The 21,104-nt window shown below is 34.1% G+C and overlaps 5 protein-coding genes across 7 annotated transcripts in view; 4 read left to right on the top strand and 1 right to left on the bottom strand.

Moving 5' to 3' along the window:
- The window catches only part of Nlg3 (Neuroligin 3), a 197,420-nt gene that overhangs the window by 23,042 nt on the left and 153,274 nt on the right, over positions 1 to 21,104 (bottom strand). For all 3 annotated transcript variants that reach the window (XM_081978889.1, XM_081978890.1, XM_081978891.1), the window contains exon 6: positions 1,091 to 1,375. In XM_081978889.1, the coding sequence (XP_081835015.1) occupies positions 1,091 to 1,375 (285 nt within the window). The remainder of the gene's footprint in view (positions 1 to 1,090; positions 1,376 to 21,104) is intronic.
- LOC145728554 (salivary C-type lectin 2-like) lies at positions 3,755 to 4,748 on the top strand. Its single transcript, XM_081978893.1, has 3 exons — positions 3,755 to 3,910; positions 4,046 to 4,204; positions 4,383 to 4,748. Exons 1-3 carry the CDS (start codon positions 3,841 to 3,843, stop codon positions 4,631 to 4,633), a joined length of 480 nt encoding a protein of 159 aa, XP_081835019.1. The 5' UTR covers positions 3,755 to 3,840; the 3' UTR covers positions 4,634 to 4,748.
- Positions 7,459 to 8,439, top strand: LOC145728556 (salivary C-type lectin 2-like). The gene is made up of 3 exons (XM_081978896.1): positions 7,459 to 7,607; positions 7,743 to 7,895; positions 8,074 to 8,439. The coding sequence occupies exons 1-3, from the start codon at positions 7,538 to 7,540 to the stop codon at positions 8,322 to 8,324; spliced, it is 474 nt and encodes a 157-aa protein (XP_081835022.1). The 5' UTR covers positions 7,459 to 7,537; the 3' UTR covers positions 8,325 to 8,439.
- Positions 11,159 to 12,134, top strand: LOC145728555 (salivary C-type lectin 2-like). Its single transcript, XM_081978895.1, has 3 exons — positions 11,159 to 11,296; positions 11,432 to 11,590; positions 11,769 to 12,134. Exons 1-3 carry the CDS (start codon positions 11,227 to 11,229, stop codon positions 12,017 to 12,019), a joined length of 480 nt encoding a protein of 159 aa, XP_081835021.1. The 5' UTR covers positions 11,159 to 11,226; the 3' UTR covers positions 12,020 to 12,134.
- On the top strand, positions 15,014 to 15,994 carry LOC145728553 (salivary C-type lectin 2-like). The gene is made up of 3 exons (XM_081978892.1): positions 15,014 to 15,149; positions 15,285 to 15,446; positions 15,608 to 15,994. Exons 1-3 carry the CDS (start codon positions 15,080 to 15,082, stop codon positions 15,877 to 15,879), a joined length of 504 nt encoding a protein of 167 aa, XP_081835018.1. The 5' UTR covers positions 15,014 to 15,079; the 3' UTR covers positions 15,880 to 15,994.

Raw genomic sequence — 21,104 nt, forward strand, 5'->3', positions numbered from 1 at the left:
TTTATACGTTAATGAGGAAGGTGGTTACAGCACTTAATCAGGAAACCCTTTTCTAGCAGATAGACCAGACAATTGAAATGCACAGTTTCACTTGCAGATATTTCTGAGGTAATAAAATAATAATTTAAAACGCTATGGCAAATTAAATTTAGAAGCCAATTTGCTGATATATTCCATTCCTTGTCAGATATGCTCTTATACTATGTCTGAAAAATTCGCTGCGGGCGAACATCGCAAGACGGAAACCAACCGCTCTGCTAAGCCAATTAGGACACGGGAAAATTAAAAAATGCCTCGGTGTCTCTAAAAAAAAATGTTTTTTTTTTTATTGAATGTTAAAGACCGCTTATTGGAATGGAAGTTGTGTTTAAAATCCAAATTAATAACCCCAGTATTAATGGATTTTTCAGTTTTTACACAAAGTATAATTGATTAGACATTTTCGCTAAGTATGTATGGTTTATTATGAAAGTAATGCGCATTTTCTGGGAAAAAGCATATTTTTGAATCCTATCGGTACAAATCCTTAAGATTCTTTCTTAAGGATTTGTGCACTTACGAAGACGTATCTGTCATGCCTGGAAGGTACTCTGAAACTTCTCCAAAAGAATGTCTTTCAAGAAAGTTGTAACAGGCATTTGCATGTTCTGAACGGACTCCCAAGCTAAATCGTGACTGCGGTACTGCTTCGGGTCAGGAAGTTGGAAATGGATTACACTACAATGTCCCCAGTCACAAGGACTTCATCGTAACCAACTTTGTGGCTTGAAGCAGCACCCCTGTGTCCAGGTCCTTTACAGTCTCGATTTAGATCCCTGTGACATTTTTTCGTTCCCCGGACTAAAGATAAAGCTGAACGGAAAGCAATGGGAGTCCGTAGAAAACATCTAAACGCATCTTACTACGTTCTTGAAAGGCATTCCTTTGGAGGATTTTCAGAGTAGTTGCATGACAGACACCTCTCCGTAAATGCATGAATGCTGGAGAAGACTATTTATCGATAGAATCTATACATATATTTTTCCCAAAAAATGCGAGTTACTTTCGCAATAAGCTCTATAAAAATCGCACATTTGTCATTGTCACTTACCTGCGGATAGTCGCCAAACTTTGTCTGATAATCGAAGACGTACAAATAGGAATTACGGTGCTCGGCTGAATGCAGATCGGCAGTGTGAACGACAGGAGCAACGTACTGAGCGTCCGAAAGAGCTTCCAGCGTCTCGTCCCGTATATTGATTGGATGCTGAACGGGCCTTTCCCAATCAGTGTACTCGTTAACAATCGTCGCCAGAATTTCGGTAAGGTGGTAGCTGTACGTGTTTTTAACGAAGCTTCGCAGGATCTTTCTTCGTCGATCGGCTTCGATTCCATACTGAAAAAAGTTATAAATATTTCAAAACAGGATTGATTATGTTTAACGACTTTTTTTTGTTTGAAAGCTAGATTTAGTAGAATTAATCAAGTAAAAGACCTAAATTATAACTACGCATTTAACGATTGGTAAATATCAAATTATTAACCCTATATCCCCCGCAAGCCGGGTATCCATTCTAGTAACAGTTTCTGCATTTGTTGTTCTGGTGGTCTAAGCTATACGCCTGTATATTCACACTCCAAACTTTTGAAGTTTTTCCTGCTTCACCGTCCATGTCTCACAGCGGTATAAGAGTAGAAACTGTTCTTAGTCTCACATCGAGGGATAAACCTGTATTACACAGTATATTTCGCATTTTCAGAAACTTGTTTGGGCTATTTCTATTCTTTCTTCAGTCTTCTTATCGTGGTTAACGGACTTGGAACAAGAGAAGCACTATTTGCACTTAACGTCTTGTGTCAAAGCGTTTGATAAAGTACGTCACGACCATCTAATGGGACTGCTGGTAGAAAAAAGTTCTATAAAAGGAACATTAGGAATATTTCCAAGATTTACTATAACAAAAAAGTAAATATTCAAATAGAGCAACAGACAACGGAGGAAATCGAAATTATGTTAAAAGTAAGACAGGGATGTATACTCTCATCAATGTTACTTAACCTATACTCAGAAGACATGATAAACAGAGCAAGAGTAAATGGCATCCTAATAAACAACATAAGGTATAAGGTATAAGGTATGCCGATGACAGTGTTGTAATTGCAGAAACGCGAAAAAATCTTCAGATTCTAATTAACAGAATAGTAGAATGAAGCAAAAAATACGGATTATCACTTAACATCAACAAAACAAAAATAATGGTGGTATCTAAATCACTGACATAAGGTCTGTTCGCAGAGAGAATCTCCAACTAGTAATCAGAGAAATAGATACATCCATTGGCCACCTGTCAAAAAACGCCATAGGCACGTGAGCATTCAACCAATCAAACGAAAAAATGATGATAATGAAAAAAAAAATTAAATTTTATAGGATATTTTGGAATTCAAAATAAAATCCTTGCTGTTGTCGTGGCAAAACGATAAATCGATGCTCATCGAACCGGTATCTTTAATTGTGTCTGTTAATTGTTATTCCTGCATTTGTAATATGGATTTCATCCCAATATATTATTATACACATAACAAATGGTGTCCGTAACTAACATTATCAAACTGAAAAATACACAGAGTTCACGTAACACTATAATCAATAACACAAAGCAAGTTTTACCTGTTAGAATATATTTTAGAAACATAATAAACGTTTTTATTAACGTGAATAAAACAGACAAGAGCATCGAATTTTTCAAAATTCTGTTTTTAAAACTAGACCCTAATTACTGTAATCTTAATTTTTGTTTATTAATATCAGTCAAATAATACAAAAACCTTCATACCAAGTAACAATTTTGCTGCATTTCAACGTTTCTTATTAAGCCTATATGGTTCAGGTGCACTGGTGAAACCTGTTGCGTGTAATTTAGTGTTTCTCCAATTCTTTGAATCAAGAAAGGAAACTCTAGAGCAGTTTTCTTTCCTCTTGTTGTAGATTCTCAGTCTTCAAAAACAAGAGCTTATTGATATTTGCGTATTCTTTACTCTCTAACGGCTTTTGAGGTCGGTTCTAATGCTCTAAATATAGGGTTGCCCAAGTGTTCCGAAAAAGTCTACTTTTTGCCAAGTTTACTCAGATAGCTGGAAATAGCTTTAAACTATTCTAGATCCTACTAAATTTGTGTAACTATAAACATAATGTCTCCAAAAAAACACATTTTTTTAAAAACTTTGAATAAACCAAAAAAATTGTTAAAATATTGCCTTTCGATAAAAGAAGAGTTAAGTAAAAATTGTTTTGTATTTAGGATGATCCTAAAACCGAGAAAAAGCTGTTCATTTATTTGCTTCCCTTTCTCTTGCCAAATGATTGTTGGATAATTAAGTATTAATGTCAAACAAATCATCCTGAATATATCACCTTCAAAATGTCAAAGTAAGGCTAATCCACCGTGTCCTGTCTTTGTCGAAAGAATTGGTTTGCAATGGTTCTCATTCCTAATCGTTCATTTAGTACGGATTATTTTAATCTTCAACACTCGTATATTTGTTTTGTATTTCAACCTTGAGTTATTAGCAGTAATTTTCTAGTTGGCTTTTAAGTCTTTAGTTCAGGGCTTTCGTATATTACGTCAAAAGGTTTAAAAATGTATTTAATTTTAGCTTGTTTATGGGTAATCACAATCGTAATGCATTTTTTAGTTTTTCCTAATCTACATTTCTGTATCTAAAAGTTTAATAAATAGGTTTTTAATTATGGGGTTAGGAGATTATACCACATAAAGAATTAAGTTTGTAATAGATAGTCAGTGGTATAAATAGGGTAAACCATCCAGTACAGTTACAGTTCTATTTCAGCCCAACAAGATGTATCATAATTTGGTTACTTCGTTGTTAATTTTGTGTTTTTCTGGTATAACATTGGTGCATGTCGAAGGTAAACGATTATTTTAAATTTTAAAATAAGTATAAACATTGTGTTAAATGCATATTTGACCATCCCATATTGTTGCACACCAAAGCCATATTATATTCGTAATATACATATTTATTGGTAATTTTAATTTTACAGGTGGATTACCAATAGTACCTATTAAAAGATATACCGTAAGTTCCGAAGCAGCCACTTGGATTGACGCTAACATCAAATGTCAGCAAAATGGAACAGAATTAGCCAGCATAGAGTCAGCGTGGGAGGAAGGTCGTTTTGAAGCGGCTGTTAATAGGACGGGTAACTTAAAATATTTACTTTTTAATGGTCGATTGCACCAACGTATATAAGCTGAGTTTAGTCATAAATGTGACAGTTGAGGTGCAAAATGTCACCTTAAAACAGTTCCTAAATATTTTGTTGCAATCTAGCTATTAACTTTTCACTAAATTTAACTATTTTTTTGTATTTACCGCAGGGGGTACAAGATTCTGGACGTCAGGAAGACGGGAGGACAATAATTCCCAATTTGTTTGGTTCGTTAATGGAAGACTATTTCATTACACGGATTGGGCCCCTGGTCAACCCGACAATTCCAGAAAGGTGGAACACTGCGTTGAAGTTGTTAAACAAGATAAATCGAACAACTGGAAATGGAACGATCTGAACTGTTTGACCAAACTTAGATTTGTTTGTCAGACGAAAACATGTTGGAGATACTATGGATAAGCGCGGCCGCATAATTCAAGATGGGACTTAATGACAAAACGCATATTTATACAATTAGATATTGTTGGGGTTATCTTTTGGTGTTGGTTGCGTAATAAAAATAAGTTGCAAAGGATTTGGTTGTTTCTTGTTTATTAATCTTGGTAACATCATATTTAGATTGTTTCACCACCAAAAACATTAATATACAAAAAAGTAGTTAGAATTAAGAAGGTTTTGTGTTTTTGGACACTTTTGTTTATACCAAAAGTCAAACATAATTTTGTTATTTAAAATCGAACACTATACATTACACACTGCATTTTTACAGAAAATTCTAAACAACTTAAGCCGTTTTCTTAAAGAAAGTTTTCTAATCCGTATTTGGGCTTCAAATATCTGCTACACTCAACCTGAGCATCAGATTCTGCCATCTCACTCCTTCTTTCATCTCGATTCTGACTCTTCCGTCTCCACAACATGTGCATTTGTGTCTTCCACGTTCACCCTCCCCTTTCATTCTTAACCAAAAATCTTTTAAGGTAATAGTGAGCCAAGTGCCTATTTTCAGCAAACAAACTGCTAATAAAGAATATATGCAACCTGCTTCCTCTTACGTCAATGCATATTTAATATCCAAGAATCTTTCGACTTTATTCTATTCGCATTTTCTCTGTCTCTGCCATTTATTCGTGATTTTTTCACTTGCTCTTTAGCTTTTTCCTATCCCAGAGTTTTATACCAATCTTTCCGTTAATGTTAGCACCCTTAATAATTTTTCCTTTATTCGTTAACCTATTTAGAGCTTCCACGGTTCACTCCTATAGCTCTTTACGCGTGGTCAACAAATATCTTCATGTCCATCCTAACCTCTAGCACATCTATCAGTATTCCATATTTGACCATTAATTTTTGGATTTGCTTAAATTCCACACCCTCAATTATCTCTTTTCAATCAGGATATCAATTAGAGACTTGGTTTTAAATTGCTGTGGGTATATATCTATGATACAATTGGTTTTACTACTCAATTTCTCAGAAAGTTATGCAATCTCTCTTGGTTGCTTTCTTTTATGTGATTAAATATTGAAGGTACTCTTCCGGTTCAGCATGACCACCAGCACGTGCTTTTTTATTTCCTTATTATATAATACATTTGAAAACCCATGGTGCCTATTATACATACATTTTCTTACTCTTCAAAATTTTAAGTGCCCATTCCATTTCAGCCTCTGTGAGCTCACATTATACCTGTAATATACTATTTTATTTTTCCTTTTCTGTCACATATTTCTCCTAGTCCATACTAACATTCAACAATACTCACATACTTCTTTTCTATTTTTAGTGTTATTTGAAGCTTCTCTTATTACTCCCTTTTCTAGCACCTCCCCTATCAGTTCTCATACCTTATTAACTTCTTGTTTTTATGTGTAAAAAAACTATGAATAAGTAAATTACAACTAGACTAATGTTCATTTCCCCAAAATTGGCTGTTGAGTTTAAGGACAGCTTAGATAAATTAGGTTTTATCATCATTAACTTTGGCATCACAACCCTAGTCTTATCCTGCTGAAGCATCTTCCTCCATTTTTGTCTCTCTTGCGCCTTGGTTCTCCAATTCTCAACTCCCAGCATTCTTAGGTCTTATATCGCTCTCTTGGTCTGCTTCTCTTCCGAGTACCAGCTGGTGTTTGGTAGATAATCTGTTTTGGGGGCTCCGTTTCGTGCATTTTCTCTACGTGTCCTAGCCATCTTAGTCTGCTAATCTTGATCGATCGGACGATATCTCGCTCATCAAAAAGTCGGTATAATTCGAAGTTGTAAAGTCTGCGCCATACACCTTCCTCTTGAATCCCTCCATAAACGTGTCTCAAAATCTTTCTTTCAAAACGGCCTAGAAGTTCTTCGTCGCCTTTTGTCAAAGTCCATGTCTCAGAGGCATTCATTAATACTGGTTTAATTAGCGTTTTGTACATTAGTATTTTAGTTTTTCTTGTTATGGTGCTGGAATTTAGTAGTTTTTTCAATCCAATCTAAGTTTAGTTTAGATTGTGTTGTTTTGCACCTAATGTGTAAAATTCAAACTTCAACAGCTTAAGTTCTTAAAATCGTCTTGAAATTGTTTCAAAGAAAATCCAAGAGGAACTCATTGAACTCTAAACTGAGTGGATACGGACGAATTTAAATCAGATTCTTTTCAAAGTTTTTGGCGCAGAGGAGTAAATTTACTTTCTACATTGTAAGGCATAAAAGCAATTTAATGTCTACCTCACAGTACTAAGCTTTAAATTAAGCAAACAAATTGTTAAAATAGAAAAATATTGGCTTTCGATAAAAGAAGAGTAACAATTGTTTTGTATTTAGGATGATCCTGAATTAACACCATGAAAAAGCTTTTCATTTATTAGCTTCCCTTCTTGTTGCAAAATGATTACTGGATAATTAAGTATTTATGTCAAAAAAATCATTCTAAATATATCATCTTCGAAATGTCAAAGTAAGGCAAATCCACCTTGCCTTGTCCAAAGCATTGGTTTGCAATGGTTCTCTTTCCTAATCGTTCATTTAGTACGGATTATTTTAATCTTCAACACTCGTATATTTGTTTTGTATTTCAACCTTGAGTTATTAGCAGTAATTTTCTAGTTGGCTTTTAAGTCTTTAGTTCAAAGCTTTAGTATATTACGTCAAAAGGTTTAAAATTGTATTTAATTTTAGCTTGTTTATGGGTAATCACAATCGTAATGCATTTTTTAGTTTTTCCTAATCTACATTTCTGTATCTAAAAGTTTAATAATTAGGTTTTTAATTATGGGGTTAGGAGATTATACCACATAAAGAATTAAGTTTGTAATAGATAGTCAGTGGTATAAATAGGGTAAACCATCCAGTACAGTTACAGTTCTATTTCAGCCCAACAAGATGTATCATAATTTGGTTACTTCGTTGTTAATTTTGTGTTTTTCTGGTATAACATTGGTGCATGTCGAAGGTAAACGATTATTTTAAATTTTACAATAAATATAAACATTGTGTTAAATGCATATTTGACCATCCCATATTGTTGCACACCAAAGCCATACTATATTCGTAATATACATATTTATTGGTAATTTTAATTTTACAGGTTTAATAGTACCTTTTAAAAGATATACCGTAAGTTCCGAAGCAGCCACTTGGATTGACGCTTACATCAAATGTCAGCAAAATGGAACAGAATTAGCCAGCATAGAGTCAGCGTTGGAGGAAGGTCGTTTTGAAGCGGCTGTTAATAGGACGGGTAACTTAAAATATTTACTTTTTAATGGTCGATTGCACCAACGTATATAAGCTGAGTTTAGTCATAAATGTGACAGTTGAGGTGCAAAATGTCACCTTAAAACAGTTCCTAAATATTTTGTTGCAATCTAGCTATTAACTTTTCACTAAATTTAACTATTTTTTTGTATTTACCGCAGGGGGTACAAGATTCTGGACGTCAGGAAGACGGGAGGACAATAATTCCCAATTTGTTTGGTTCGTTAATGGAAGACTATTTCATTACACGGATTGGGCCACTGGTCAACCCGACAATTCCAGAAAGGTGGAACACTGCGTTGAAGTTGTTAAACAAGATAAATCGAACAACTGGAAATGGAACGATCTGAACTGTTTGACCAAACTTAGATTTGTTTGTCAGACGAAAACATGTTGGAATCACTGGGGATAAGCGCGGCCGCATAATTCAAGATGGGACTTAATGACAAAACGCATATTTATACAATTAGATATTGTTGGGGTTATCTTTTGGTGTTGGTTGCGTAATAAAAATAAGTTGCAAAGGATTTGGTTGGTTCTTGTTTATTAAACTTGGTAACATCATATTTAGATTGTTTCACCACCAAAAACATTAATATGCAAAAAAGTAGTTAGAATTAAGAAGGTTTTGTGTTTTTGGAAACTTTTGTTTATACCAAAAGTCAAACATAATTTTGTTATTTAAAATCGAACACTATACATTACACACTGCATTTTTACAGAAAATTCTAAACAACTTAAGCCGTTTTCTTAAAGAAAGTTTTCTAATCCGTATTTGGGCTTCAAATATCTGCTACACTCAACCTGAGCATCAGATTCTGCCATCTCACTCCTTCTTTCATATCGATTCTGACTCTTCCGTCTCCACAACATGTGCATTGGTTTCTTCCACGTTCACCCTCCCCTTTCATTCTTAACCAAAAATCGTTTAAGGTAATAGTGAGCCAAGTGCCTATTTTCAGCAAACAAACTGCTAATAAAGGATATATGCAACCTGCTTCGTCTTACGTCAATGCATATTTAATATCCAAGAATCTTTCGACTATTCTATTCGCATTTTCTCTGTCTCTGCCATTTATTCGTGATTTTTTCACTTGCTCTTTAGCTTTTTCCTATCCCAGAGTTTTATGCCAATTTTTCCGTTAATGTTAGCACCCTTAATAATTTTTCCTTTATTCGTTAACCTATTTAGAGCTTCCACTGTTCACTCCTATAGCTCTTTGCGCGTAGTCAACAAATATCTTCATGTCCATCCTAACCTCTAGCACATCTATCAGTATTCCATATTTGACCATTAATTTTTGGATTTGCTTAAATTCCACACCCTCAATTATCTCTTTTCAATCAGGATATCAATTAGAGACTTGGTTTTAAATTGCTGTGGGTATATATCTATGATACAATTGGTTTTACTACTCAATTTCTCAGAAAGTTATGCAATCTCTCTTGGTTGCTTTCTTTTATGTGATTAAATATTGAAGGTACTCTTCCGGTTCAGCATGACCACCAGCACGTGCTTTTTTATTTCCTTATTATATAATACATTTGAAAACCCATGGTGCCTATTATACATACATTTTCTTACTCTTCAAAATTTTAAGTGCCCATTCCATTTCAGCCTCTGTGAGCTCACATTATACCTGTAATATACTATTTTATTTTTCCTTTTCTGTCACATATTTCTCCTAGTCCATACTAACATTCAACAATACTCACATACTTCTTTTCTATTTTTAGTGTTATTTGAAGCTTCTCTTATTACTCCCTTTTCTAGCACCTCCCCTATCAGTTCTCATACCTTATTAACTTCTTGTTTTTATGTGTAAAAAAACTATGAATAAGTAAATTACAACTAGACTAATGTTCATTTCCCCAAAATTGGCTGTTGAGTTTAAGGACAGCTTAGATAAATTAGGTTTTATCATCATTAACTTTGGCATCACAACCCTAGTCTTATCCTGCTGAAGCATCTTCCTCCATTTTTGTCTCTCTTGCGCCTTGGTTCTCCAATTCTCAACTCCCAGCATTCTTAGGTCTTATATCGCTCTCTTGGTCTGCTTCTCTTCCGAGTACCAGCTGGTGTTTGGTAGATAATCTGTTTTGGGGGCTCCGTTTCGTGCATTTTCTCTACGTGTCCTAGCCATCTTAGTCTGCTAATCTTGATCGATCGGACGATATCTCGCTCATCAAAAAGTCGGTATAATTCGAAGTTGTAAAGTCTGCGCCATACACCTTCCTCTTGAATCCCTCCATAAACGTGTCTCAAAATCTTTCTTTCAAAACGGCCTAGAAGTTCTTCGTCGCCTTTTGTCAAAGTCCATGTCTCAGAGGCATTCATTAATACTGGTTTAATTAGCGTTTTGTACATTAGTATTTTAGTTTTTCTTGTTATGGTGCTGGAATTTAGTAGTTTTTTCAATCCAATCTAAGTTTAGTTTAGATTGTGTTGTTTTGCACCTAATGTGTAAAATTCAAACTTCAACAGCTTAAGTTCTTAAAATCGTCTTGAAATTGTTTCAAAGAAAATCCAAGAGGAACTCATTGAACTCTAAACTGAGTGGATACGGACGAATTTAAATCAGATTCTTTTCAAAGTTTTTGGCGCAGAGGAGTAAATTTACTTTCTACATTGTAAGGCATAAAAGCAATTTAATGTCTACCTCACAGTACTAAGCTTTAAATTAAGCAAACAAATTGTTAAAATAGAAAAATATTGGCTTTCGATAAAAGAAGAGTAACAATTGTTTTGTATTTAGGATGATCCTGAATTAACACCATGAAAAAGCTTTTCATTTATTAGCTTCCCTTCTTGTTGCAAAATGATTACTGGATAATTAAGTATTTATGTCAAAAAAATCATTCTAAATATATCATCTTCGAAATGTCAAAGTAAGGCAAATCCACCTTGCCTTGTCCAAAGCATTGGTTTGCAATGGTTCTCTTTCCTAATCGTTCATTTAGTACGGATTATTTTAATCTTCAACACTCGTATATTTGTTTTGTATTTCAACCTTGAGTTATTAGCAATAATTTTCTAGTTGGCTTTTAAGTCTTTAGTTCAGGGCTTTAGTATATTACGTCAAAAGGTTTAAAATTGTATTTAATTTTAGCTTGTTTATGGGTAATCACAATCGTAATGCATTTTTTAGTTTTTCCTAATCTACATTTCTGTATCTAAAAGTTTAATAATTAGGTTTTTAATTATGGGGTTAGGAGATTATACCACATAAAGAATTAAGTTTGTAATAGATAGTCAGTGGTATAAATAGGGTAAACCATCCAGTACAGTTACAGTTCTATTTCAGCCCAACAAGATGTATCATAATTTGGTTACTTCGTTGTTAATTTTGTGTTTTTCTGGTATAACATTGGTGCATGTCGAAGGTAAACGATTATTTTAAATTTTAAAATAAGTATAAACATTGTGTTAAATGCATATTTGACCATCCCATATTGTTGCACACCAAAGCCATATTATATTCGTAATATACATATTTATTGGTAATTTTAATTTTACAGGTGGATTACCAATAGTACCTATTAAAAGATATACCGTAAGTTCCGAAGCAGCCACTTGGATTGACGCTAACATCAAATGTCAGCAAAATGGAACAGAATTAGCCAGCATAGAGTCAGCGTGGGAGGAAGGTCGTTTTGAAGCGGCTGTTAATAGGACGGGTAACTTAAAATATTTACTTTTTAATGGTCGATTGCACCAACGTATATAAGCTGAGTTTAGTCATAAATGTGACAGTTGAGGTGCAAAATGTCACCTTAAAACAGTTCCTAAATATTTTGTTGCAATCTAGCTATTAACTTTTCACTAAATTTAACTATTTTTTTGTATTTACCGCAGGGGGTACAAGATTCTGGACGTCAGGAAGACGGGAGGACAATAATTCCCAATTTGTTTGGTTCGTTAATGGAAGACTATTTCATTACACGGATTGGGCCCCTGGTCAACCCGACAATTCCAGAAAGGTGGAACACTGCGTTGAAGTTGTTAAACAAGATAAATCGAACAACTGGAAATGGAACGATCTGAACTGTTTGACCAAACTTAGATTTGTTTGTCAGACGAAAACATGTTGGAATCACTGGGGATAAGCGCGGCCGCATAATTCAAGACGGGACTTAATGACAAAACGCATATTTATACAATTAGATATTGTTGGGGTTATCTTTTGGTGTTGGTTGCGTAATAAAAATAAGTTGCAAAGGATTTGGTTGGTTCTTGTTTATTAAACTTGGTAACATCATATTTAGATTGTTTCACCACCAAAAACATTAATATGCAAAAAAGTAGTTAGAATTAAGAAGGTTTTGTGTTTTTGGAAACTTTTGTTTATACCAAAAGTCAAACATAATTTTGTTATTTAAAATCGAACACTCTATACATTACACACTGCATTTTTACAGAAAATTCTAAACAACTTAAGCCGTTTTCTTAAAGAAAGTTTTCTAATCCCTATTTGGGCTTCAAATATCTGCTACACTCAACCTGAGCATCAGATTCTGCCATCTCACTCCTTCTTTCATCTCGATTCTGACTCTTCCGTCTCCACAACATGTGCATTGGTTTCTTCCACGTTCACCCTCCCCTTTCATTCTTAACCAAAAATCGTTTAAGGTAATAGTGAGCCAAGTGCCTATTTTCAGCAAACAAACTGCTAATAAAGGATATATGCAACCTGCTTCGTCTTACGTCAATGCATATTTAATATCCAAGAATCTTTCGACTATTCTATTCGCATTTTCTCTGTCTCTGCCATTTATTCGTGATTTTTTCACTTGCTCTTTAGCTTTTTCCTATCCCAGAGTTTTATGCCAATTTTTCCGTTAATGTTAGCACCCTTAATAATTTTTCCTTTATTCGTTAACCTATTTAGAGCTTCCACTGTTCACTCCTATAGCTCTTTGCGCGTGGTCAACAAATATCTTCATGTCCATCCTAACCTCTAGCACATCTATCAGTATTCCATATTTGACCATTAATTTTTGGATTTGCTTAAATTCCACACCCTCAATTATCTCTTTTCAATCAGGATATCAATTAGAGACTTGGTTTTAAATTGCTGTGGGTATATATCTATGATACAATTGGTTTTACTACTCAATTTCTCAGAAAGTTATGCAATCTCTCTTGGTTGCTTTCTTTTATGTGATTAAATATTGAAGGTACTCTTCCGGTTCAGCATGACCACCAGCACGTGCTTTTTTATTTCCTTATTATATAATACATTTGAAAACCCATGGTGCCTATTATACATACATTTTCTTACTCTTCAAAATTTTAAGTGCCCATTCCATTTCAGCCTCTGTGAGCTCACATTATACCTGTAATATACTATTTTATTTTTCCTTTTCTGTCACATATTTCTCCTAGTCCATACTAACATTCAACAATACTCACATACTTCTTTTCTATTTTTAGTGTTATTTGAAGCTTCTCTTATTACTCCCTTTTCTAGCACCTCCCCTATCAGTTCTCATACCTTATTAACTTCTTGTTTTTATGTGTAAAAAAACTATGAATAAGTAAATTACAACTAGACTAATGTTCATTTCCCCAAAATTGGCTGTTGAGTTTAAGGACAGCTTAGATAAATTAGGTTTTATCATCATTAACTTTGGCATCACAACCCTAGTCTTATCCTGCTGAAGCATCTTCCTCCATTTTTGTCTCTCTTGCGCCTTGGTTCTCCAATTCTCAACTCCCAGCATTCTTAGGTCTTATATCGCACTCTTGGTCTGCCCCTCTTCCGAGTATCAGCTGGTGTTTGGTAGAGAATCTGTTTTGGGGGCTCCGTTTCGTGCATTCTCTCTACATGTCCTAGCCATCTTAGTCTGCTAATCTTGATCGATCGGACGATATCTCGCTCATCAAAAAGTCGGTATAATTCGAAGTTGTAAAGTCTGCGCCATACACCTTCCTCTTGAATCCCTCCATAAACGTGTCTCAAAATCTTTCTTTCAAAACGGCCTAGAAGTTCTTCGTCGCTTTTTGTCAAAGTCCATGTCTCAGAGGCATACATTAATACTGGTTTAATTAGCGTTTTGTACATTAGTATTTTAGTTTTTCTTGTTATGGTGCTGGAATTTAGGAGTTTTTTCAATCCAATCTAAGTTTAGTTCAGACTGTGTTGTTTTGCACCTAATTTGTAAAATTCAAACCTCAACAGCTTAAGTACTTAAAATCGTCGCGGAAACAGGCATTACCTAACTATTCGATCGTTGCTACATTAAAACTGTAAATATGACAATGACATGGCTGATATAGAGTCTTCTTCTTTCTCTGTTAATAGATATTTGCGACCACAGTTTTCATAGCTTGTCTATCTCTGACCTTGTGAAAAAATGTCTGAATGTCACGTATGCCAGTCCAATGTCTAGCTTCCTTAGCTGTGATATCCTCTCTTTTGTCCTAGTCCTCATTTACTCTTGATCTTGACCTCGAATAATCAGTTGCAGAAATTGATATTTACAATTGCGCATTATGTAACTCAACTAGGCATTCTTTTCTTTTTTCTCTTTTTAAGAGTTCACAAGCTTTTTTCATACGCTTGAGAACGTATTTGTTCATCAATTTGGCTGTCCTTGGTACCTGCTACATGGTAATAATGGACGTATATCCCCATCCATTCCAATTTGTTTATGGCTCTTTTAAAATTATTTCAAAGAAAATCCAAGAGGAACTCATTGAATTCTAAAGTGAGTGGATACGGACGAATTTAAATCAGATTCTTTTCAAAATTTTAGGCGCAGAGAAGTACATTTACTTCCTACATTGTAAGGCATAAAAGCAACTTATTGTCTACCTCACAATACTAAACTTTGAATAAGCAAAAAAATTGTTATTGTTTTGTAATTCCACCTTGCGTTATCATTAGCAGCAATTTTCTAGTTGGCCTTTAAGTATTTAGTTCAGTGCTTTAGTATATTACGTCAAAAGGTTTAAAAATGTATTTAATTTTTAGCTTGTTATAGTCTATATTGCTGTATCTAAAAGGTTTTTAAGGTTTTTTTTATAAATAGGTTTTTAATTATGAGGTTAGGAGATTATACCACATAAAGAATTAAGTTTGTAATAATAGGGTATTTGATATTCAGTGGTATAAATAGGGTAAACCATCCAGTACAGTTACAGTTCTATTTCAGCCCAACAAGATGTATAATAATTTGGTTACTTCGTTGTTAATTTTGTGTTTTTCTGGTATAACATTGGTGCATGTCGAAGGTAAACGATTATTTTAAATTTTACAATAAATATAAACATTGTGTTAAATGCATATTTGACCATCCCATATTGTTGCACACCAAAGCCATATTATATTCGTAATATACATATTTATTGTTAATTTTAATTTTACAGGTTTTAGATTTATTAAACAATATTACATAAGTAACGAAGGAGCCACCTGGATTGACGCTTACATCAAATGTCAGCAAAATGGAACAGAATTAGCCAGCATAGAGTCAGCGGAGGAGCAAAGACGTTTTCAATTGGCTGTTAATAGGAACGCTAACGTGAAAGGTTTGCTCTTTAATGGTCAATTGCACCAAAGTATTTAAGCTGAGTTTAGTCCTAAATGTGACAGTTGAGGTGCAAAATGTCACCGTTAAACGGTTCCTAAATATTTGGTTGCAATCTAGCTATTAACTTTTCACTTAACTATTTTTTTGTATTTACTGCAGGGGGTGCAAGATACTGGACGTCGGGAAGACAGGGGGACAATATTTCCCCATCCCCATTTGTTTGGTTCGTTAATGGAAGACATTTGACTTACAGGCATTGGGCCCCTGGCGCACCCAATAATTTAAAAAAGGTGAGAGACTGCCTTGAAGTTCGTAAACAACGTATTCGTAAACAACGTACACCGAAAAACTGGAAATGGTACGATGTGAACTGTTCGACCATACTTAGATTTGTTTGTCAGACGAAACCATGTTCGAATCACTGGGATTAAGCGCGGCCGCATAATTCAAGATGGGACTTAATAACAAAAAAGGATATTTACACAATGTTGGGGTTATCTTTTGGTTTTTGGTGTTGGTTAGGTAATAAAAATAATTTGCAAAGGATTTGGTTGTTTCTTGTTTATTAATCTTGGAAACGTCATATTTAGGGTGTTCCACCACCAAAAACATTAATATGCAAAAAAGTAGTTACAATTAAGACGGTTGTGTTTTTGGAAACTTTTGTTTATACCGAAAGTCAAACATAATTTTGTTATTTTAAATCGAACACCCTATACATTCAGAACATTCACACTCGATTTTTACAGAAAATTCAAAACAACTTAAGCCGTTTTTTTTTTTTTTAAATATATAAATAATTACAAAGCGAAAGAGTCTAAAGTTTTCTAAACCCTATTTGGGCTTCAGATATCTGCTACACTCAACCTGAGCATCAGCTTCAATCATCTCACTCTTTCTTTCATCTCGATTCTCACTCTTACTGTTCCGTCCCCCCACATGTGTATTCGTTTCTTCCACGTTCACCTTTCCCACCCTTTCCTTCTTAACCAAAATATTTTAAGGTAATAGTGAGCCAAGTGCCTATTTCCAGCTAACAACTGACTGCTAATAAAGGATATATGCAACCTGTTTCCTCTTACGTCTATGCATATTTAACAAATATTTAATATTCAAGATCTTTCGACTTTATTCTATTCGAATTTTCTCTCTATCTCTGCCATTTATCGTCATTTTTTTTTCGTGTTTGTTTTTCTTTTTTATTTTTTTAAGAGTTTACAAATTTTTTTAATACGCTTGAGAACGAACCTGTTCATCATTTTGGCTGTCCTTGGTACCTGCTACATGGTAATAATATATCAACATCCATTCCAATTTGTTTGTTAACTCCGAAAATTCTTATTACAAAAAACCCTGAATAGCCCTGTTATTGATCTAAGTACAAGGAAATGTTGTTAATGACTTACAGTTCACTACTTTGATCTCTCTTGCACTATGATGTTCATTATTACATTTTTCACTTTGTTTCTCTCTGTTGCGTCAATGCATGCGGTTCCACGTTTCTGGAAAAATTCTTTTTGCGGCAGTTTGTATCACAATTATATTATCACCATCCTTTGAACATGGTCATATTTTCTTAACTTTAACTGGACACATTTCTCAGTTGTATTTAAGCGTTTCCATATCGTTGGACAGTCCCAACACTACTTTTCGTAGTCAGAACGAGTGTTGGGGCTCTTCACAAGGTTTTTCTTAATGTTTGGTGGTTCCATTTGTAGCTAGGTTCTAGATGAATACCAACCATCTTCTGACAAAAGCTTAATCTCATATGTTTCTTTTGTCATTTACTCATTTAGCTTAGTTTCTAATAACCGGATAGGAATCCGTTATAAACTAACATACAATTGCTTGACTTTGTTTAAATGATTTTGAACGTTGAGCGAAATACGTCTAGTGCAGACAAGAAAAAGTTCATTATAAACCAATTTGAAGTCAGTAAAACACTGTGAATGGATCTAAAAAGAAAAGGGGAAAAGGCGACTGCAATCGATCGATGTCGTCTCATTTCCGGCCGATAACTCAATTACAGAACAGGCGAACAATGGCAGTTGGCAAAGTTTCAAGACTACAGAAATTATGATTTATCCAGTGGACGAGATAACGGAAATTGCATCGGTGTACAGAAAAAATAGATCGCCCCGGGGAGTTAAAAAACGTTTAATTTTCTAAAAAGTATTCGGTGCCAGGTAGTTTTCACAATGAGCTCCCGCAACTAGAGCAAAGGCTAGACTATAAAAGATAAGCTCGATATGTGAATTAACTAAATACTAAACGGATTTTGCTCTGGATTGTGTAAAGTTTAATTTGGTTAGTCTGCAGTGCGACGTTGGATTGGAGTGGCTGTTCATTGTTATACTCTGTGTAAGGTTTTATTTATAACGTCGTTTTGACTGCTCCTACAAATGCAATTACGTAATGATGTTTTTTAGCTAATAAGATTAATTCAATAGACTATTTTGAAGAAACCAAGTTTCTGTGGTAAAATGGATAGGGCTATAATAATACCAAATATACGCATGCGAGAAAGACTGTTAAAGTTAAATTTCATTCTAATATTGCCTAATATTTAATTAAGAAAAACTACTAAAAATGTCTTACCAATTTCTGAATCGCTTACAGTACTAAATAGAGCTGGTTTAACTAATATGTCAGGCTAAGTAAATGAGTATACGGTAAACTTTTTTCTCATGGTTATTTGTTACTGTGACACCTTTAGTAAAAGTTTTATTTAATTATGTGTTTGGTTAATAAATAGTATATTACATACTCAGGTGGAAAGTGTTTGATTTCTGTCGAGAATATTAGCAATCAATATTTCAACTGAATGATTTATTAAAAGTTTGATGAGATTTTGATAAATGGTTGAAAATAAAATAGTATACAAACCACGGTAGAAAGTTTAATTTCTGTCTCGAGATAATTTCTCGACAGAAATCAAACACTTTCCACCTGAGTATCTAATATACTATTCCTTTATAGGTATAGTGATTTATCAACCTAGTCAAGAAGCATATTAAGCTTTTTAGGCATACAGCAGTAGTTACTTTCAAGTTTCATGAGTAATCAGTAATCACTAACATTTAATATATTTTTGAAATCTTCTCAATTAATTAAAGTTTCTGCTGATTCACAATAGTTTACAAAAGATTGTTGCAATACAGCACTGGACCCACTTTGTTCAATCAACTTATAAATTAAGAAAAGTCTATCATTGAATATTTTAAAATTGCTTTATGATTTCATGATAATTAAAGTGACAAAAACGGTTTATAAAAAAAGGGGGATGAAGTTAATCCTACACATGATTAAATTCCATTAAACAGAATGACGTAACCACTGTACACTGGCTTACATTAATAATATTACAATAATTATTGTGGAAGGAATTCTGTAACCATTGCAGTTTTGCCAGCTTTATGTGATTAGTTAACTGGTCTATTATATTTTACAGTACACTTTGAACTGTTGGCAATGAATGAGCTCTTTGTCCTAATGAATTAGAGAACCCATTTACCAAATTGAAAATAGCGAATGTCCCTCCTCTATATGTATAATCTCTTTCATTATTTGTGGTTCCGATAGAACGAGGAAATTCAGGCATAAATTAGAGTAACAATTAGAGCGATGTTTAAAATGCCAATTCGCTATGATAATTCGTTCCGGAGGAATTTGCAATTTAGATTCAATAATGTGTCATACATTGAGTAGTGTAATGGCGGACTGTTTTCATTTGGCGAGAACTAATTTAAATGTTCAATACTGCTTTAAAGAATCCGCTATCGAATCGATAGTGACGCCAGTGAGGGGAGTACATAAATTATGGAAATCTATGACGCGACTCTAGGTTTAACTCCGGCTCATCTGTCAGGTTCAGGAGTTGGGAAAATGCTCTGTCTTTTATCGAACCGACAGCTCGACCGGATTTTCACGGGCGGCTTCCTGAATGTCCACCTTTCAAATTTTTCGACAGGCGAGTTTCCGCCAAAATAGGTAACATAATTGGAATTTGTAAAATGCAGAGACCATTTCGATTGTATGTCGCTACTGACCCTATTCGAACAGAAGCAACACTTTAAGTTGCATATGACAGTGTGTCTGTTCGATTTGAAACGCAAGTTGATATAACACACTTTTTTTGTTTTGTTAAATTGATTTACATATGAAAAATGGTTCTGCAAAGTTTTTTCTATTTCTGAACTTATCAACGTTTAAACGGAAACCAAGCACGCCAAAATGATGAATTTCGGTCTACGTGCCTTGTGACGTCACGAGATACGTTTCAGTTTAGCGCTGATAATGTTGCCTGATTTAGTGTAATTATTAATTCTCCTGTTATTGATTCTCCCTTTGCTGGTTTCTCAATTATTATTGAAGGAAAAATGATTTGTCAATACTAAATAATGGTACCGAAAAACATTAATGAATGTGTTATTTGTAATTAAACCCACCTTTTTTAGATCTGATCATTATAAACGATTTTTCCAAGATTGAAGACACTTGTAGAGGATTCTGACAACATTTAGGACTTCTTCAACAATATTCAGAGGCTTCTACCCATTTTAAACAATTTTTATAAGGTTCAGGACTCTTGAAAAAGCCTCTGACAATTTTGAGGAGGTTTTCGATAATATTTAGATGCCTCTGGGTATTATATAAACGATTTTTCTAAAGAATTTGTAAAAGCCTCTGGCTATTTTATTTTGATTTTTCTAAAGGTTAGGGCATTTGTAGAGGCTTCCTGCCATTTAAAACAATTTTTCACTTGACAGTTTTTAGGAGAATTCCGCTAATATTTAGGGGGTTCTGGCCATTAAACGATTGTTCTAAGATTTAGGAGTAAAAGCCTCTGACCATTTTAAACAATTTTTAGGAGGCTTGCAATATTTTTTAGAGGTTTTCTGGACATTTTAAACGATTATCTAAGATTGACGAAACATATAGAGACTGTATTTAGAAGATTTTTGACATTATTACAGGATTCTGGTAATTTTAAACAATTTTTTTAAGGGAAATACATTTAAACAAATTTGTAATTTCCTGACAATTGTCAAAATAACTGTCATAAATCTCAGAAACACGTCTTGTTTCAAAATCTGTAAAAAAACTGTATTAAACTGTAACACTTTGTTATACTTGTAATGTTGACAGTTTTTACTTAAGTCACAGATATCGCATGGTTTTTGGATAATAATTTAGCTAGGCAGTCACGTGACCACTGTCAAAATAGCTGACATAAATCTCAGAAACACGTTTTCTATCGAATATTGTTAGAAAACTTTTTTAAGCCCTGATTTTTGCAACTTTTGCGCACAGTTTGACAGTCAGAACCAAAATAGCTTGTCAAACCCACTTGGAGTGAGACAGTGACAGATTTAAGCACCTTTTTGGAATACTCATTAAATTTCCTATCCAGTAACCTAAAAAAATACACAATTTGGTACAATCAGGGAGAAAAGCGGTGTCAAAGTTTGCACTGCCAGAAACACAGTTTGAAAGGAGAGTCAGGGACAAAATCACCTGTAAAACCCAGTTGGATTGAAAAAATGACTGTTTTAAACATGTTTTTTAAATCCTCATTAAATTTCCTATCCAATAACTTGAAAAACAAGACAAAATTTGTTACTGTGAGAGAGAAAAGCGGTGTCAGAATTTGCAT

The sequence above is a fragment of the Ips typographus genome, linkage group LG4 (genome assembly GCF_016097725.1).
Source record: "Ips typographus isolate SLU linkage group LG4, UJ_Ityp_2.0, whole genome shotgun sequence".
Taxonomy (NCBI): Eukaryota; Metazoa; Arthropoda; class Insecta; order Coleoptera; family Curculionidae; genus Ips; species Ips typographus.

What these genes read in the sequence shown, in the direction of transcription:
- LOC145728556 (XM_081978896.1), top strand. Translation starts at nt 7,538, where the DNA reads ATGTATCATAATTTGGTTACTTCGTTGTTAATTTTGTGTTTTTCTGGT. An exon ending in AACATTGGTGCATGTCGAAG is followed by an intron (nt 7,608 to 7,742) that starts GTAAACGATTAT and finishes TTAATTTTACAG; the next exon opens with GTTTAATAGTACCTTTTAAA. An exon ending in AGCGGCTGTTAATAGGACGG is followed by an intron (nt 7,896 to 8,073) that starts GTAACTTAAAAT and finishes TATTTACCGCAG; the next exon opens with GGGGTACAAGATTCTGGACG.
- LOC145728555 (XM_081978895.1), top strand. Translation starts at nt 11,227, where the DNA reads ATGTATCATAATTTGGTTACTTCGTTGTTAATTTTGTGTTTTTCTGGT. An exon ending in AACATTGGTGCATGTCGAAG is followed by an intron (nt 11,297 to 11,431) that starts GTAAACGATTAT and finishes TTAATTTTACAG; the next exon opens with GTGGATTACCAATAGTACCT. An exon ending in AGCGGCTGTTAATAGGACGG is followed by an intron (nt 11,591 to 11,768) that starts GTAACTTAAAAT and finishes TATTTACCGCAG; the next exon opens with GGGGTACAAGATTCTGGACG.
- LOC145728554 (XM_081978893.1), top strand. Translation starts at nt 3,841, where the DNA reads ATGTATCATAATTTGGTTACTTCGTTGTTAATTTTGTGTTTTTCTGGT. An exon ending in AACATTGGTGCATGTCGAAG is followed by an intron (nt 3,911 to 4,045) that starts GTAAACGATTAT and finishes TTAATTTTACAG; the next exon opens with GTGGATTACCAATAGTACCT. An exon ending in AGCGGCTGTTAATAGGACGG is followed by an intron (nt 4,205 to 4,382) that starts GTAACTTAAAAT and finishes TATTTACCGCAG; the next exon opens with GGGGTACAAGATTCTGGACG.
- LOC145728553 (XM_081978892.1), top strand. Translation starts at nt 15,080, where the DNA reads ATGTATAATAATTTGGTTACTTCGTTGTTAATTTTGTGTTTTTCTGGT. An exon ending in AACATTGGTGCATGTCGAAG is followed by an intron (nt 15,150 to 15,284) that starts GTAAACGATTAT and finishes TTAATTTTACAG; the next exon opens with GTTTTAGATTTATTAAACAA. An exon ending in TAGGAACGCTAACGTGAAAG is followed by an intron (nt 15,447 to 15,607) that starts GTTTGCTCTTTA and finishes TATTTACTGCAG; the next exon opens with GGGGTGCAAGATACTGGACG.